This window comes from Magallana gigas, chromosome 3 (genome assembly GCF_963853765.1).
Source record: "Magallana gigas chromosome 3, xbMagGiga1.1, whole genome shotgun sequence".
In the NCBI taxonomy this organism is placed as follows: Eukaryota; Metazoa; Mollusca; class Bivalvia; order Ostreida; family Ostreidae; genus Magallana; species Magallana gigas.
The window spans coordinates 49,094,107-49,111,376 of NC_088855.1; the positions used below are offsets into that span (position 1 = coordinate 49,094,107).

Sequence of the window (17,270 nt, forward strand, 5' to 3'; positions counted from 1 at the left end):
TATCCGGAAAATATTTTTACTCTTACATTCACTTCCGGAAATTATGATGGATAGATGAATGAAATAAATATACACGGATTGTGACGGAGTACGTTGTACAAATATTTACCTGATACTAAATCAGAGTAAGTGTATTATGTTTTCATATTTTAGAGCTTGCTTGAGTTTGTTGTTTATTATGTTTCCGCAGGAATATAACCGAAGAGATCATACCAGTGTGACAATAGCACTTACATGAAATTGTAACGTAAGGAACGTAACGTTACATATAAGTCTATGGCCTGAGATTCATGATATAAAAATGACTGGTGTTTCTCACACGGTACGAAAAGAACTTTTTTAAAATTCTAGAATGTGTTTTGATGTTTATTATTCACTATTTTGTATAAACATATTAAAAGACGCTGCAAAATAATCGAAAATTTAAAAATAAATGCGGAAATGTACAGATCGGAAATGTATAACGTTAGATAGATAGATTAAAACCATGAACATAAATCAAAAAACAAAAAATTACCAGATATTACATTTATATTCATTAATGATCAACACTTCAGGATCCAAATAATATTCATTCGCTTCAATGAAAATCTCACTTGAAACACCCCCTCCATCATGTCATCCAGGTTGAAAAAAGTGTAAACTTGAAAAAAGAATGTTCTAGAGATTTTGCATTGCAAACAAATTGAATGTAACCATATGATAATGTTAAAATAATTATGCAAGATGTTCTGAGAACGAAATAAGTTTCCGTAAAAAAGCTGTTCATCTTCTTGTGAAAAGAAAAAACATCATAGTAATAAAGAAGTTTATATAGATATAATTTTTTTTTCATTTATATCAATTTCAGTAGTACTTTACTAATAGATTTATGTATTTTTGTCAAAAATTGTAAAAAAAAAAAAAATAAAATAAGAAAGAAACTTGGAGCTTGGGACAGAAAAGTGTTGTAGTCAAGACTACATGTATATAATATGGCAGTGGTGTTTAAGCTGGTCCTCTCGAAGATCACCCAAGGCTCCTCCCCTGGCAGGAGTTTACCTGTAAGTTCCATATGTTGATACTGCACCAATTGTAATGCGATTGGAGAAATAATGATGAACCGACCAGGTTCAAACCTGGGCCCCTTGAATCTCTAGACAGATGTTCTACCAACTAAGTTACCTGGCGCTGGTATTTGAACCGGTCTGATTGTCACATTAGTAACAACAGTAACCTGTCTCAAACAGGGTAGAAGTCCGAACTTATATCTTGCAATGTATAATAAAAAACATATACAGCAACCTCTTTCGCCGTGATTGTTACAGCAAATGTGTAAATGTTTCACACTTGATTGTAGGAAGTGGTTACTGTAGATTCCATATTTTTCTCGCATGCTTAATTCCGTGATTCTAATGTTTTCCATCAAATCGCGAGAACATAAAATTGCGAATGTTATATTTTTATCATAGTTTCATGTAGTTTACATATGTCCAAAAATATAAAAGCGAGATATAAAAATATGCGAGCTGTACTTCTCATGATTTTACGTGGATATTTATTCCTTGTGTTTAATTATGTATACAATACTAATATTCTATCCAATTAGCCAAGATGTTTTACATCAATTTGTGTTATAATTCAATGTTAATTTTAAGTATGTTTCTGTTCAAAACATTATTCTGTAGGATGAAAAAATCCCCAAAATCATTCTTTTAAAACCCCTTTATTTTCATAAGATTGAGGGACATAGCTAAAATGAAAGGTTTTTTTTTTGACTGGGAATTATTAAAATTGATAAATTAAATTGCATATACAAATGTATCAATCAAACTATCACCTTTTTTAAATATTGATTCAGCCAATAATGAGTTACAAGTAGCTAAATGCTGTTAAGTTTAAGAATGATGTTTTGTTGAAAATTCATTCAATTAAAGTTCCAACTTTGTTGTTGAGAATTTATTAGAATCCTTGAACATTATATCACCTTTTACCGGTAAATTGAGTTGTATGCTTTAATTATAGTATTATAACTTCTTACAACAGCAAGATTTTTAAGTTGAAAAAAATATTGACAGTGACATTTAAACCATGCTAGACCCAAAGGATTTTGCCCATTAAATTGGTTTGATGTAAGTGTTCTGAGCACTAATGATATATGATACAGATCTTGTGGTACGTGCTTCATCTTTCAATGGTTGTTCTAAAGTGCAAGTAAATGTTGTCTTGTTGCTTTTCTGGGTTTATTGTTTTAATGGGCTCTAGATGTTATCCTTGGGCTATAAACTGTTTGAATTTTGAATGAAACAGGGAGTGATATAGCAGGAAATTGATTTGGAAATTTCATCTGATTTGAGATACAGGTCTGAGAAATATCCATACTTGTATAGATAACAAGCATCCTATAAAAATGTAAGCCAAGGCACTCAAAGATTAGAGTTTCCTTTGAATTACAATTTTTATGCATGTTTAACCTGTAGATTGCACATGCATGATCATAGGTGAAATATTTAACAGCAATTTTATCATAATAAAGTATTGGTAACACATGTATCAATAAAGCTGTTTGTGCACTGTATATGTCTAAACAATGATCAAGTGTTGCTGTTCTCTAATCTTGTTTATGTTTACATGTAGTTGTTTTGTTTATCATTGACCCAATAGATGACACTATGTATGCTAATCCAATCAGTGTAAACTCTAGAACTTGTCTGAACAGATCAAGACTTCCTCTTGTCAATGAATCCTTCTTGTGATGTAATAGATACTGTCCTTGTTTGTTTGTGATGTTTGTGGACAAGCTGACATGCAGCGGATCCATTATGGTTTTAATTCTGAATCTCATTTTTCTTAAAATGACCACAGTACACTCTATTCAGTAAGGCTCCTTACTTTAAGAATATTTACAAAAGTACATATTTTATATAATTTTTTTAATGCTTTATCAGCTATTGATTTTGTTATTAAATACAATGATGTAATTCTCAGTGACACATAAGCCATATACTTATTGTATTGAATATCTACGGTTGATTAGTTCACCCATTTAGAATAATTAACACATGACCAATCTTATCAGTTGTGTATTGATGTATAGTGTTTGGTAATTCATGCGTTTATAACTGTCTTGCCTATTTAATCTTTCTGGGTTGATATTTTCCCTCTGTTTAGTGATCATTAGCACGGTTAGATAACTGACCAGAATAATACTTACTATATATTCACATCCATTAAGTATGATTTCCTCTATTTCTTACAGAAATTAGTTGTAATTTACATCTCTGTAGAAACTGACAGGACTGAAATCTACAAGATTCAGTTTTATCCACTTTATTGATCAGTCAAAACCTTCAGCAACCTTAGAAAAATCATGAACTGCATGAAATGATGATGTTAGACTCTAATTTCCATATAAAACAACTTGGCTTTTTTTTTATCTAACGTACTGATGTACATTAACAATAATTTAGTAACTTTACTCACTCTTTATGATCAATTTATTAATTTGTGCAAAGAACGCAGGTTATTTATTTTTGTCTGCAATATCTCCACTTTCATATTCTGCATGAGTCGCCAAAGAAAGTGTTTTATTATTTAGATATAGAACATGTTTGTCATTTTACACAGAATTCCTTGATTCAGTGGAATATTGGCATGGTTAATTGTCTCTAAGAGTGTCATTGTTTATGTACATAACAAGGCAAACTAAAAATGGAATAAAAATAATATGTCCATGAATCACCACCTACAGAATAAAACTAGTTCAAACAAAGAATCATTTTTACTACCTGTAACTCTGACAGTAGAAGCTAGGTGTAGAGTTTAAGGTGTCTTAAGGTGATACCTTGAGAGAATTTTATTTGTTACGGTACACAACAACCTGTCTGTAATGTTATACATGAATATGTTCGGTCCAAACAAGTGCCCTGTAGATATGTTTTAGACCAAGACTGAAGTGGAGTGTTGATAACGCATTTGATAATCATGTAAATGGACGCATACTGAAGATATTACATTCACACCTTGAGCTAGGAAAGGTTTAAAATAAATTGTTTACACCTGCTCTAAATAAGATTCCAAAATGATGAGTACAGTATGGTCAGACTTATGAATAGGATACCGGTACTTCCATGAAGCAAATGGCTCATGGGGACAGCATAATTTCATGTACAACTTCCAACCAAATCTGGAGTCCTTGTGTTAGATTCAGACTTGCATACCGTAGTATTTTTACTGAGTGGCCGAATATTATAGTGAAATGCAGTTTTTAATTTGTTTTAATTCTTTCTTTTTTTAAGGCACTATGAACCTGTTTGGCTGTGTGATGGCAGGAAAACCATGATCAGGACAGGAAGAGCTTAGTTAGAGGAGTTAGGAAATGTTTACATGAGGAAGTACAACAAAGTTTTGTCAAGCCCTGTGTTTTCTGCATACACTAAAGCAAAATGGAAGTGGTTGAGGTGGGCTAATTATCATCCCAGGCTCTCCCACCATCCACCACCGGACTATCCGACACGTTCAGCTCTCGTATTTAACTTGGATCCTGTAGATAGCCATGGATGAAGACGACAATAGGGAATGGCTCTACGAGCTCCTGAGTGAAGTACAGCTGGAGCAGTTCTTCTCAAAGTTACGGGATAATTTACAAGTTACACAGTAAGTACAAGTAAAGCGGGTCTTCTCAAAGTTGCAGGATAATCTGCAAGTTATGCAGTAAGTACAGCTAGAACAGTTCTTCTCAAAGTTACAGAAGGATTTGCAAGTTACGCACTAAGTACAAGTAGAGCAGTTCTTCTCAAAGTTACAGAATAATTTGCAAGTAATGCAGTAATTACAAGTAAAGCAGTTCTTCTTAAAGTTACTGGATAATCTGCAACTCAGAGTCTTCAACCTATGCAATGAGGGATGGTCATCAATTAGATTTTTGTTCTGATATTAGATGTGCACTGTTATTTTCACAGAAAATCATGTGGTTTAAATGTACTGGCATTACACTGTAATTCTTTGTTTTCCATTGCAATAAAACTGATGAATGCATGTTGATAAATGTTGATCATGTATCATCTCTTCTGATGACAGTGTTTGAACTACCATGACTATACATGTCATGAATTTGATATTGTTTATATTTTCTTACATTACCTTGGTAATTATAATGATATATATTAATTTTAGTCATAGATTGATGTGATATCACATTGAAAATTTTTGCCATTATTTATTATTTTAAAACTAATGAAATGCATAGCTTATCTGTATGAATAAGTGCTCTGTAATAGGAAAAAGGGAAATTGAAGGACTAATGTTTAATTGTTTAGAATTATGTTGGAGTGCATGGGCATGGATTTATTAAATTGCACAGGAAATAAACTATGCAGATCCATCATTTCATTTATAAAATTTTACTATAAATAGATTAATATTAGGGATTTAAATCATTTTGATTACATGTATGTGTATCTGATAAGATTTGTCCTGGATAACCAAGTCCTGGAGATGATAGTGGCATGTTTTATTTCTTTGGCCCCTGGGGAAAACTCGGTGCAATGATGGTCTAGTATTACCCCCAAATTAATTGTTGAATCAGGCGTAAATTACAGAAGCCAATCCTTGCGTGGGTGGAGAGATTACTGGGATAGCCCTATTACCTATGTTTGTGTTCAGATTACAAAGAAATGCACTGATTTCTCCACTGCACCATTGTGGACTGTGGTTTTATGTGGGACATGAAAAAAAAGATGGGTTGGAATTTCCATGAGCAATTAAATGAAATTTTGTTATCAGAAAATTAATGTCAAAAACAATGTCCAAGCACTGGCGTGATTGGAAATACCAGTGTCCTATTTTTCTTAATTTCCAAACATAGCTTAAGAGCATTAGTGAAATGACTTTAGAGCAGTGATAAGTTGACTGGACACAGGTGTGTGGTGTTCAGAAGCTAGTTTACTGCATTGTTCTGCATGAGTACAGGTGCTGGGGTGATAGCTATCCTGTTGTTACCTTTTATTTACACCTTGCTGAAACATCAGGTAATTATGTCATGCAATGTACCAAAGAGTCAGGTGGAAATCTTGCCCGTGTGTGACCTTAGTAGAAAGGATTGGTGAGGTATTATGTAAGGCTCGGACCCTACTTCTGGTGTTTTTGCCAAACTTACCAGACTTTGATATAAATGTTTACAGTTCATTTAATCTTGCATCATAAAATGAAAATTTGATTGCTTTTAATGGTTAAGATTGGGAGATACTGGATACACCACTTGTCTGGTCCAATTTCAAGGTTCAGACTGGTAGCTTCCTTCAGGCTTATAATGAACAGATTAAAGATTATAATCCATAAAGACCCAAGACATGATGTCTAAGTGCCGCACAGAAGTGAGAGTGTAACAAGCTGGAGAAAGTGTCAACCCACTTCACGTATCTAACTATTTAATTTCAGGCCCTCTCACTTTGATTATGTTAAGACAGAGGACTTGGAGAAAATTGGCATGGGGAAGCCAGCCATTAGACGTCTGCTTGATGCTGTTAAAAAAAGGAGAACCAGTAAAAAGCCAAGGATCCTAGACAAAGTAAGGTCAGAGAGAGAGAGAGAGAGAGAGAGAGAGAGAGAGAGAGAGAGAGAGAGAGAATTCTGAAATATTTTGTTAATATTAATAAAAGCATTTCTCATGCCATAAGTTAATTGATGTGTTTCAGCTAGGAATGTGTGTCATTCGCTGATTACCTGAGATTGATTCTCTTTTTATTTTGCTTGAGGAGATATGTGCATAAAACTCTGCTTTATGTGTATATGTATATATGTAGATAAAAAAGACATTTTGAGTCTAGAGTGTCTTTATAGGACTCGAATTCTTGATCCTTGAATTGAGAAGTAGACACTTTTCTGACTGAGCTATTTCTCTAGGTTAACAGTGACAAGAAGAATATGTAGAGAAAATGTATTTACACTACATTTACTTATTTACATGTACTTCCAAAGGATGCATGTCACAAAAAAAAGAAAATCATCATTAATTTTTTAATTTGACACCTCCAACAAACTATGGGCCCATCTTTTCCCAGCTTTCATTTATTGAGATTTGTTCAATTTATAATATACCCACATCACCCAATCACAACATTAAACTATTTACAGTAAAAAACACGGCTATAGCGAACAAGCTTATAATGATTTGACGCTTACAGCAAAGCGATTTTCATTCCTCGTGATTTTATTACATGTTGTAAACTTGACGGATATAATGAATAACGCTTATAATGATCAAAGCAAAATCGCCCATCCCTTGCACTTTGTTATAAGCATGTTTTACAGTTGTTGCATAGAGGAATAACTAATGGAGTCAATCTCTTGCAGATTCTCTCAGGGACTGCCAAGAGAATGGCGGACGATGGAGGGAGGGCTTCCCCCTCCTCCCGTCACAGTGGGGAACAGTCACTGACCTGTCTCATCAACCAGAGACAGCTGATGCTGTGGGGGAAGCTGGGTAACGGCTCCTTTGGGGTGGTGCGGGAGGGAGAGTGGTCCACCCCTTCCGGCCGCAAGGTAGGTCCAGAAACCATGACCTCATATACTGAGTGTAATGAAAGGTGTTTCTCTGCTGGCCATGACATGATGTATGCCAGCCTAAAAACTGATGCATTATTATTTCATATTTGCTTTTCTGTAACATTGAAAGTAAGGATTTCACAATTTATGAAAGATTTTGTAATTCAGTTTTGTAACTTGTTATAAGCATTGATCATAATTGCATTCACACATAACATAAGTACATGTACATGTAGAATATAAGTAGATGTACAACTTTGATACATAAATATGTATATGATCTAATGGTACATATACAAAGTTTCAAGTGTACATTTGAATTGAAGTGGCTAAATGGATTTTGAAATGCACAATGATATCATGTCTAGTATTTGTAACAAGTTAAGTGTTAATCTGAGTAATGTAAGAGGGTCATTTCTTTGCCTGCAGAAAAAGGTTGCTGTTAAAGTGTTGAGAGCGGATGCCCTTGCCCAGCCTGGAGCTTTTGAGGACTTCGTGAAAGAAGTGAATGCCATGCACAGTCTGAATCACCCAAACCTGATCCATCTGTACGGCATCGTTTTATCCTCACCATTAATGATGGTATGTGTCATCTTACAACCATTCCTTTGCATCAAAGTATTGACCAAGAACATAATTTTTCATGAAACAGATGTGCAAAAATCCATATGGAGGCAAACATATGCAGGAAATGTTTTGGTATCAATTTCTTTGTACCGGTAGTTTAATAAAATATCAGTGTATTAAATACTCATGTTGAAATACAAAAAAAGTTACCTAATAAAAATTTTTGGCCATATAATTTAACTTTGGTTGCAATGTCCTATTTGATTGACTGAAAGATATAATCATATTAACTCATTATTAAGAATGTTGCATTTGTTACAATAAGACTAACATCACTTCTTGATGTAACATTGAATTTTAAACAATTCAATGTCATTTTACAGGTAAAATGGCTTTAGATTCTATAAAATTTACTACCTCAGTATCAGAAAATTGAGTCATAAGAAATGAATTCAATACCTGTCCAATTTATGCTCATATAAACTAGGCTTGAACAGTTTACAGTAAATTGCCCATACCCAGTTGAATACACTCTAAAAGCCAATTGCTGCTTAATGTTTCCTGAAGGAGTTGTCTTTCTTGGTTACTTTGTGAAAGATGCCAACACAAGTTACATTTTTTTCAAGATGTAGTTTTATATAGCATACAACTTTCAGAAAAATGAAAAGGAAATTTTAAAATCCGCTCAAGATTCTTTTCACGATTTTACACAGGTATGAATTCCTGTCCTTTGATTATAAGTACAAGTATTTACAATAAAGCCTACTGGTTTATGTCTGTAGGTGACAGAGCTGGCCCCGGGGGGTTCTCTACTGGAGTGTCTGAGGAGAGAACAGACTGCTGTCCTAATATCCACACTGTGTGAGTATGCTGTACAGATCGCCAATGGAATGAGTTACCTCGAGTCCAGACACTTCATCCACAGGGACTTGGCCTGTAGAAATGTCCTGCTGGCTTCCCCACAAAAGGTATAGTAAACACTTAAAATCTTAAAAATGGCATGTGTAGTGATATAAAGTTTCAAGGATGTTCTATGAATTGCTGATTTTTTTTTTCATAAGCTGAAATTTTATTATCATAAATGGAAAGATTTTTGAATTGAAATTGTGCATTTAGGTGAAGATTGGTGACTTTGGATTGATGAGAGCTTTGTCTAGTCAAGAAGACCACTACACCATGTCAGAACAGAAGAAGGTCCCATTTGCTTGGTATTTATTGTTTTACTATACATAGTGTATAAATTTTATATAATAACTTACCTGTAATTCTGTATTAAATTAATCTACTTGATTAAAAAAGGGTCCTGCAACAATAATTGTTTACAAAGTTGCTACTTAATGTATAATTTAAGCAGACTTTGTCCTCTTCCCCATCTTGAAATTTCCGATGTGTTTTGTAGGTGTGCACCGGAGAGTCTAAAGATCCGAAAATTTTCACACGCTAGCGACACCTGGATGTTTGCTGTGACTCTGTGGGAAATGTTCACATATGCTGCTGAACCATGGATGGGTTTCAATGGTTCTCAGGTGGGTTCCAAGAAAAACATTCTATTCAACTTGTATATTAATAAAAATTTGAATAGAGCCTCAAGGAGTATGTGTACTACAGTATCATAAATTTGCTAGAATTTGGAGTGGAGATTTGGAGTAAAATAAAAAATGAAAAAAAATGATAAAAAATACAGTCTTCCTCCAAAGTAAAAGCTATAATTATAATGGTGTTATTTTCTATTCTAAAATTTTTTTATACGATATTTATGATTTTCACATGCTTCTAAGCTTCTTACCACAAGTTTCAAATTTATTACCAAATTGACATCCCAGTTCCCAATGTTGTAGATATTACAGAAGATTGAGGATGGGGAGAGGCTGAGTAAGCCTGATCACTGTCCGGCAGACATCTACACCCTCATGTCCCAGTGCTGGGCCCTCAAACCCCAGGACAGGCCCACCTTCCAGGCCCTCAAGGACTTTCTTTGTGAGGTCAGTGTCAATGTGCAGCTTTGACCGTGTTTGGGAATCAATTTATGCAGTTGAGAAATAATAAAAGATAAAAGTACTCGAGTGTGACAAGTTTAAAGTCTTATTATTTACCGGTAATCCAGAAAGAATAAATAAGGTGATAAATCTACATTTGCAGGTGTTCATGTTTTCAAAAGATAGTAATATCAAAAATTTAGCTGTTTTGCTTATTCTGAAAAAAAAAGATACCAAAACTTTATTTCTTATCAGTGAAATTTTTCAGTTAGTTGTCATACATGGAATTAATTACTGGATGTATTATTTTAGATGCGACCCCAAGACATGAAAGTGATAACAGGTTTTTGTGAGAAGGAACACTTGGAGATCATTGAAGGGGATATGCTCACAATACTGGATGGAAGGTACCTTGTGTGTCTAGAACATTTCATTTTTCGCTGCACTAAAGCAGTGTCTTTGTGATCTTGTCTGATTACATTTTTATTTTTGTGTTTGTGTAGACCTGACTGTTACTGGTGGAAGGGACAGAACAAAAGGACAAGTGAAGTCGGGACATTTCCTAGACACTGTGTTGATCCACAACGAAAACTGGGCGGTCAGTGTCAAAAAGGGGGGGGGGGGGTGCACACTCACTCCAACATATACTCTTTGTAGAACAAGTCTAATGTGCAAAAATTATTTTGAAATGCCATTGTTCTAACAGAATATTTTTCTTAAAGACTATACATGTATATAAATTCAATTTTGGCTCCAATAAATCATGCTTTATAAAAGTGTTTAAGGTACTTAAAATTGTTTTGTTATTTTATAAAAGAGTTAAGTTAAACATAAGATAATATAAATCTATTTGCCTCATTAGTTTCACACACTGGCCATATATGTTGGATCAGAGATGATGCTGATTTAGCCCTTCAATCAAAATAATTCAAATAAAATTTAGAATTTTTTTGTATTGAAAACATCAAACAAATCTTCAGTAGGTAAATGTTTAATTCTATGCTCAATGTTTCCTTTAGAAAAAAAGCAGTTTTATGCAAAAAATATTCTCCTAATTAAAATTGAAAATGAAGAATAAACTTCTTATCTACATTGTATATTCTTACTTTGGTTTTACATTATCACAGGAAATGACATCAGCAAACCTCTGAAGAACAGCTTCATTCACACTGGACACGGGGATCCAGGGGGTAAATCCTGGGGGGATCCGGGCGCCATTGATGAGTAAGTTCAAGGGTCAAAATTTCGTTGGATAATCTGATTTATAGAATAGAAGAAAAAAAATGTTCATAAGAGCACTTCAGGACATGTACTATTAGCTTACCAGTACTTTCGAAGGTTGGTTTGTAATACATAAAAAGAGTTCAAAAGTGGGCTTAATTATTTTACTATTATATCTATTAAATGGATTGTATTTTACTGTGACTGAAAAGAACGCTTTTCCCTTATCTCTTGATCAAGTAAATCTGTTTAAAAAAAAAATCACATATCCAATGATTTAATATTTATATTTATCAAAGGTTTTTCTGATCTTTTAATGTATTTCAGAGTTTATTTACGAAATCCAATGGAACCCCCAGATTTGCACAAACCAGATATGGCTTCTAAACAGTTGATCAAGAGTAAGAATTGAAAATCAAATTATTCTGCATTCTGAGTAATTACCTAGTGTAGAAAGTTTTATGTCTCTATGATATACTTGTATCTTCTTGAGCAAAATGCTAGTGTATTACCGCTATATACATACCGTATAACGGGTAATTTTTACAGCTGTGTTTTTTACGAATTTGTCATTAAATAGGGTGATTTGAATTTTTACGCGTAATTTTTTTACAAATTGGACAAGTCTGTAAAAATTAAAATCATCTGTAGTAAAAGGGGGAAAAATTTCACCTTGACTTTGTTACAGTTAACACACATACAAACTAGAAAATCGTTTTTCTGTTAACGATTCCTTATATTTATGATTGTGTTTATACATTTACCTTTATTTCATATGTGATATACACTTTACTTATTCCTATTTATCTGGGTATCATCATTGATGTACACCATGTGCTCGTCTCAGTTCGATTTACCGGGAAAAAAAGAAAGACAACTCCATCTCAAATTTTTTTTCTCTCTCTTTTTTGGGAGTTGATTTTAATCAACTCTCCTATGCAGTCACTCTGGCAAATCGAAAGTGAAACAGTGTTTGGACCTAAGCACAAATCATCACCGCTGACAAGTCTTAGTTCTTGAATATAATAGAAAAATTCGATGTAATGTATGCTGAAGCATTGTTTTTCAAGGAAACTTATCCATAAACACTTTGAAAATAGTAAGATTTTATATAATACGAACAATTTAGATATTTATTTAGTCTCATGTGTATTCCTACGCCAGAGTTTAATATAGTCTCGTTCAACCAAAAGCTCGACTGTCTCCGTAAATCTCCGACAGAGAGGTTCTCTTGCTTGTCGGAGATTAACGGAGACAGCTGAGCGTCTGGTTGAACGAGATTTGAGTTCAATATCAATAGTGCTTGGATCCATACAATTTTTAGAATTGTTTCGATTACTAATACATAGTTTGAAATCTATCTTTAAATATTACACAACATGATTCATATGGGGTTTCTCTAATTTCTTGTCGGAAAAGTATAATTAATATTCATATTATAAAAAAGTGCGTAATTTAAATACAGACTAGAAAATAATTACCACGCAAGATAAGTTGATTTTAAAATAAATGATAATCGATAAAATCAACTCCCGTCAGAACTTCAGTACTTTGATCTTTCTCTCCCAACCAAAAAAGACAGCTAGCTACTAACGTGGAATTATATGTAGTTTTAAAAAATACTCAAGACTGAATAGAAAGATCTGAACTGTTATCACCACATGACCACAAATGCTCAAATATACCTACATGTACAGCCATCAGGGACTGAGCTGAAGGTCATGAACATTACTCTCATACGTATGATGTAGAAAATTTACGTGCGTTTTTTTTTTTACTTCTGTGAAAATTTACGCGTTTAATTTTTACGGATTTATAAAACTCGTAAAAATAAGTAAAAATTAGCAGCACGTTAAAAATACTCGTTATACGGTATTATGTTGAAGTTGATTTGTTGAAAATAAATAAATATGTAATGGAATTTTGATTTTAAAAAGTTGTAGGTACAATAAGAAGAGTTTTAAGCAAATCAAATTCTAATAGAATAGAATCTATTAATGTCTCTTTTATCGTCTCCAGATCAGCTGACTCAATCGTTGAGTGCTAGACAACAGTTTAGTTACTCAAAGTTTGTCAACGAGGTGGACAGTGACTTCCAAGACAGGAAGTATCCGTCAACCTTACCCAAGTCTGTCGCCACAGTGGGGGCCACTCCCAACCCCAGGGCCATGGAGAAATCGCAAAGAAATGGCCAGAAAGAGGAAGGGCTCCTCATTGACTTCAGTGATGATTCAGAACTGTGTACCGATCTACAAAAGCCAGCAACTAGCACGCTGAGCTTGTTTGACACTCTGACGTCGTCTGATCATTGCGATCGTCTAGACAAGCCTTTGATTCAGGATGCAGACACACCAGTTGACCCCTTTGACACAAGGATTTCTCTGGGGTCCATCTACAGTATTAAACCACCCCCAACAGTTCAGAAAAGTGCAAATCAAACTGTGAAATCAATGACTACTGAAACTGTGAATCAGAATAATCATGTGATTTCTCGTCCTACTGTCCCTCTTCAGTTACCCGAAAAGTTTCATTCATCCTCTCTCAGGCCAGAAAGTGAATCCTTTGAAAGTAAGAGGCATCAGATTGAAGAACAATTAGGCAATAATCCACTTCATCAGTTTAGAACCAACGAGCTCAACGTAGGAACCTATGTGACAGGTAGTCAAATCCAGGTGGTCAACACTCAACATGTGGAGGAGAGCAAACCTTCACAGGCGATCCCACCTAAAACTAATGACAAGGCCTTCGATTGGCTGGATGATGCTATGAGTAATATGGGTGTGGCCAAAAACTCAATATACAGCAATCAAACTCCTTTGTATGATGAGGTTCCAAACGAAGAGGAATATAATACCATTGGTGGTGGGTTACATAAAGTGAAAAACTGTTTCAATAACACCAGTAGTAGTAGGCCACTGTACGACGAGGTACCAGATGAAGTGGAGAAAGGGGATGTGAAAAATATAATGCCAATATCCTCCTCTACACTTCCTTCTTCAACCAATAATCAAATTTATGTCCCTGCTAGTACAGTGTCTGATTATGACTGGGATTCTTTTGACTCTGACTTTGATGATGATGTAGATGAGCCACAGGTTGATGTGGGGGCCACGGCCCGCCTTGTGAAATCTGACCACCTTGAAAAGCCACCACCGCTACCACCAAGAGATTATCTGTCAAACAGTTTGGACTCTAGAAGAGATGCATTGAAGAAGAAAAGCGAAAAAGCTAGAATTTTCCCTGTTCTTCAGGATGGCAAACAAATAAGTTCTACCCATTACTTTCTGATCCCTCCTAAGGGCTGTGATAATAGTCGTACAAATACTGCTGCTGTGCGGCCATTTTCTGTGGATGGGAACCAGCTTGATCATAAGAAACAGCAACCACGCACAATGTCTGAGTATCAGAATGTGACCGGTGTGGAGTATGCAAACAATAAGCTAACCAATAAAGATCACCTAGAGAATGGGGACCGAAGGTCTTGGTCAGGAATGACAGGGCTAAAACCCATCGGAAAAATATCCAATGAATTATCTGGCAAATCCAACAAACCCTGTAACAGAACTGTACCTCGTTCAGTCCCAAACTCATCTAAGTCGGTGGAACCAAATTTTATGTCCACGTCCCCCAGGGAAAAAGTGTTACTGGTCCAGAATAGTGTGCTAGGAGTGACAGACGAGGAGTGCCATGCTGCCCTTTGTCAGACATCTTGGAACGAAAAGGAAGCCATGAAGTACTTGAAAACGGAACAACTGTTCCGACTTGGGGTCACAACACGAGAAGATTGTGAAAGACTTTTGGAAGCTTTGAACTGGAATCTTGAACTGGCTAGTTCAGTTTTGTTGGACGATTTTCGTAACAGAAGGAAATCAGTTGAATCAACTGTTTGACTTAGTGCCACATTTATTTCACATATTAGTCAGCCATATTATTTATTACCTTTCATGAAAGCTATTTTACATAGTCAGTGTGCATCATCATTTTATGTACCATGTCATTTTTATATTATGCATGTACTATACAAGAACAGGAAGAAAGAGCAATATACAAATTACAAGTCTATTTTCTCAGGATATTTTATGCTGTAAATTTATTAACAGAGGAAAGAGACGATCATAACCCAGAATAATACTAGACATTGGTGCATGAAATTATTAATGGTTATGCACTTTCTGTACAGTATTTTTCAGCATGATTGTATAGTGTTATATTTTCCACAAGAATGCTATAAATTTTAAGAATTATAGTTGTTTTCTACACCTGAGAGGTTGTTTAATACAGAGATCCTGTGTATGATTGATGCTTGAGTTGAGGCAGTTGGTCGAAAATCAAGGGAGTGAGAAGAAGTATTGCGGGAATCATGGATTTAAGGGACAAGTTATTTGCAGGTCTGTTGTGGATGAGGTTAAAAGTTCATGATATTATTAAGGACAAGATTAACTATTGACAGGATTTTCTGAATGATCATGCAGGATAAGGCTTAACTTCAGGATATAATTAAGAGACATCTGGGATTTTCATTTTTTTAGTCACAGAGAGAGAGAGAGAGAGAGAGAGGTCATTTGGATTGCTGTCATTTTATTAATCAAAATCTGAGCAACATTTTTATTGCCGGTACTTAATGATAAACTGAAGATGAAAAAGGGAAGCAAACAATTTATTAGTAAAGCTTCATTTACTCATACACAATTTACCTAGATTTTTAGAGCTTGAATTAATGATTAGTTTAATTTCTTTGATATCTTTTATCCAAATGATTTTTCAAATGCTTTCATAGTCAAATTTAAGTAGGGTATATGTAAGCACAATTTTTTATGAATTCTTACAAGCTTTTTAAATTTTTTACTATCTTTTTTCCTCATGGCATTTAAACCTTGTTTTTATTACCTTTTTTATACAAACTTTTCCTATGTGTCCAGATTCCTGCAAGTATGTAATCAAATGTGGACATTTTCTTCGGGACAGTACATGTTTTGCCCATAAGTCTGTTGGTTGAAGTAGTTTCTATCCTTTAGGCAATGACTACAGAATAAGGATGTACTGTATAATTAAATGCATATGTAAGAAATACTCGCAGATAGCATGCTCCAAATTTTTATATTTATTTCTTTCTCATTTTTACCCAGTAATATGCCCCCTCCCCCCCCCCCCCCCCCCAACCTTTTGATTTAACTTTTTTTCAAATAGATTTAAAAAATGGTTAAAAAATGAAAAGTTATAGTGAGATGAACATTACTTTTTTTTTGGGGGGGGGGGTGTCATATCTACAATATCTTTGCTTTTCACATTAATTGTTGTTTTTTTTTTTTTTGGGGGGGGGGGGGGGGGGGGGGGTTTGTCCTTGATTAAGGTGGTCTTGTGTCCTTGTGAGAGTCATGTGTCAGAGGTCCAATGCTGTGTTATTCTCGTTTTGTCCACTGTTGTCAATGTTCTCATGTGATATTGTGTTATGTCAAGTGATATTATTAATAACAGAAACCTGCTGATATAAGATGTTTGTTTTATTGTTTGTATTTCGACAATACATTTTATTTGATAAGTCATTGAATACAAATACTATCTACACATGGCCAGTGAATTAAGTATTGTCAGTATTGACTAACTGTGCATCAAATGTACAGGTGTATTAAAGTCTGAAGATCCTTGAAAAAAATGGTTCATTTTTTTTTTTTGGCTAATGCGATCACGATTTTGGACGAAATCTATTTTGCTCTTTATATTTTTTACAATGCTTAAGATCAGCATTTCTAATTATCAAATGAAATTTGAGAGTCAGCCATTAAGTTATAAGCAAGATACAGGAGCTTACAATTGTCATATAAACAAGGCTTTGTTTCTGTTTGCATATTTTCAACATACCAGTAGAATATCGTTTTCAAGCTAATTTGTCTATCTTTTTATTCATTTTTTTTAGAATAAATAAACAGTTCTTAACCTTTAACACATTCATTTTAAGTCTAATATTGGAATTTCACTTCAACA

The 17,270-nt window shown here is 34.4% G+C and overlaps 1 protein-coding gene across 4 annotated transcripts; it reads left to right on the plus strand.

The window, feature by feature from the left end:
• Window positions 1-32: 32 nt before the first annotated feature.
• On the plus strand, window positions 33-16,941 carry LOC105318068 (activated CDC42 kinase 1). Of its 4 annotated transcripts, none has more exons than XM_034483124.2 (14): window positions 33-125; window positions 4,278-4,635; window positions 6,418-6,547; window positions 7,333-7,521; window positions 7,954-8,106; window positions 8,874-9,059; window positions 9,208-9,299; window positions 9,491-9,617; window positions 9,930-10,073; window positions 10,380-10,474; window positions 10,571-10,665; window positions 11,195-11,291; window positions 11,616-11,689; window positions 13,308-16,941. In XM_034483124.2, exons 2-14 carry the CDS (start codon window positions 4,535-4,537, stop codon window positions 15,176-15,178), a joined length of 3,354 nt encoding a protein of 1,117 aa, XP_034339015.2. In that variant the 5' UTR covers window positions 33-125; window positions 4,278-4,534; the 3' UTR covers window positions 15,179-16,941. The 4 variants fall into 4 exon arrangements, with proteins under 4 accessions (XP_034339015.2, XP_034339017.2, XP_034339016.2 ...); XM_034483126.2 differs by lacking the exon at window positions 33-125 and adding an exon at window positions 2,743-2,857; XM_034483125.2 differs by lacking the exon at window positions 33-125 and adding an exon at window positions 4,161-4,178.
• Window positions 16,942-17,270: the final 329 nt, after the last annotated feature.

Bases quoted from the DNA above. Each gene is read 5' to 3' on its own strand.
- LOC105318068 (XM_034483124.2), top strand. From the start codon at position 4,535: ATGGATGAAGACGACAATAGGGAATGGCTCTACGAGCTCCTGAGTGAA. The intron at 6,548-7,332 runs GTAAGGTCAGAG...AATCTCTTGCAG, and splicing joins AGCCAAGGATCCTAGACAAA to ATTCTCTCAGGGACTGCCAA. The intron at 11,690-13,307 runs GTAAGAATTGAA...TATCGTCTCCAG, and splicing joins TTCTAAACAGTTGATCAAGA to ATCAGCTGACTCAATCGTTG.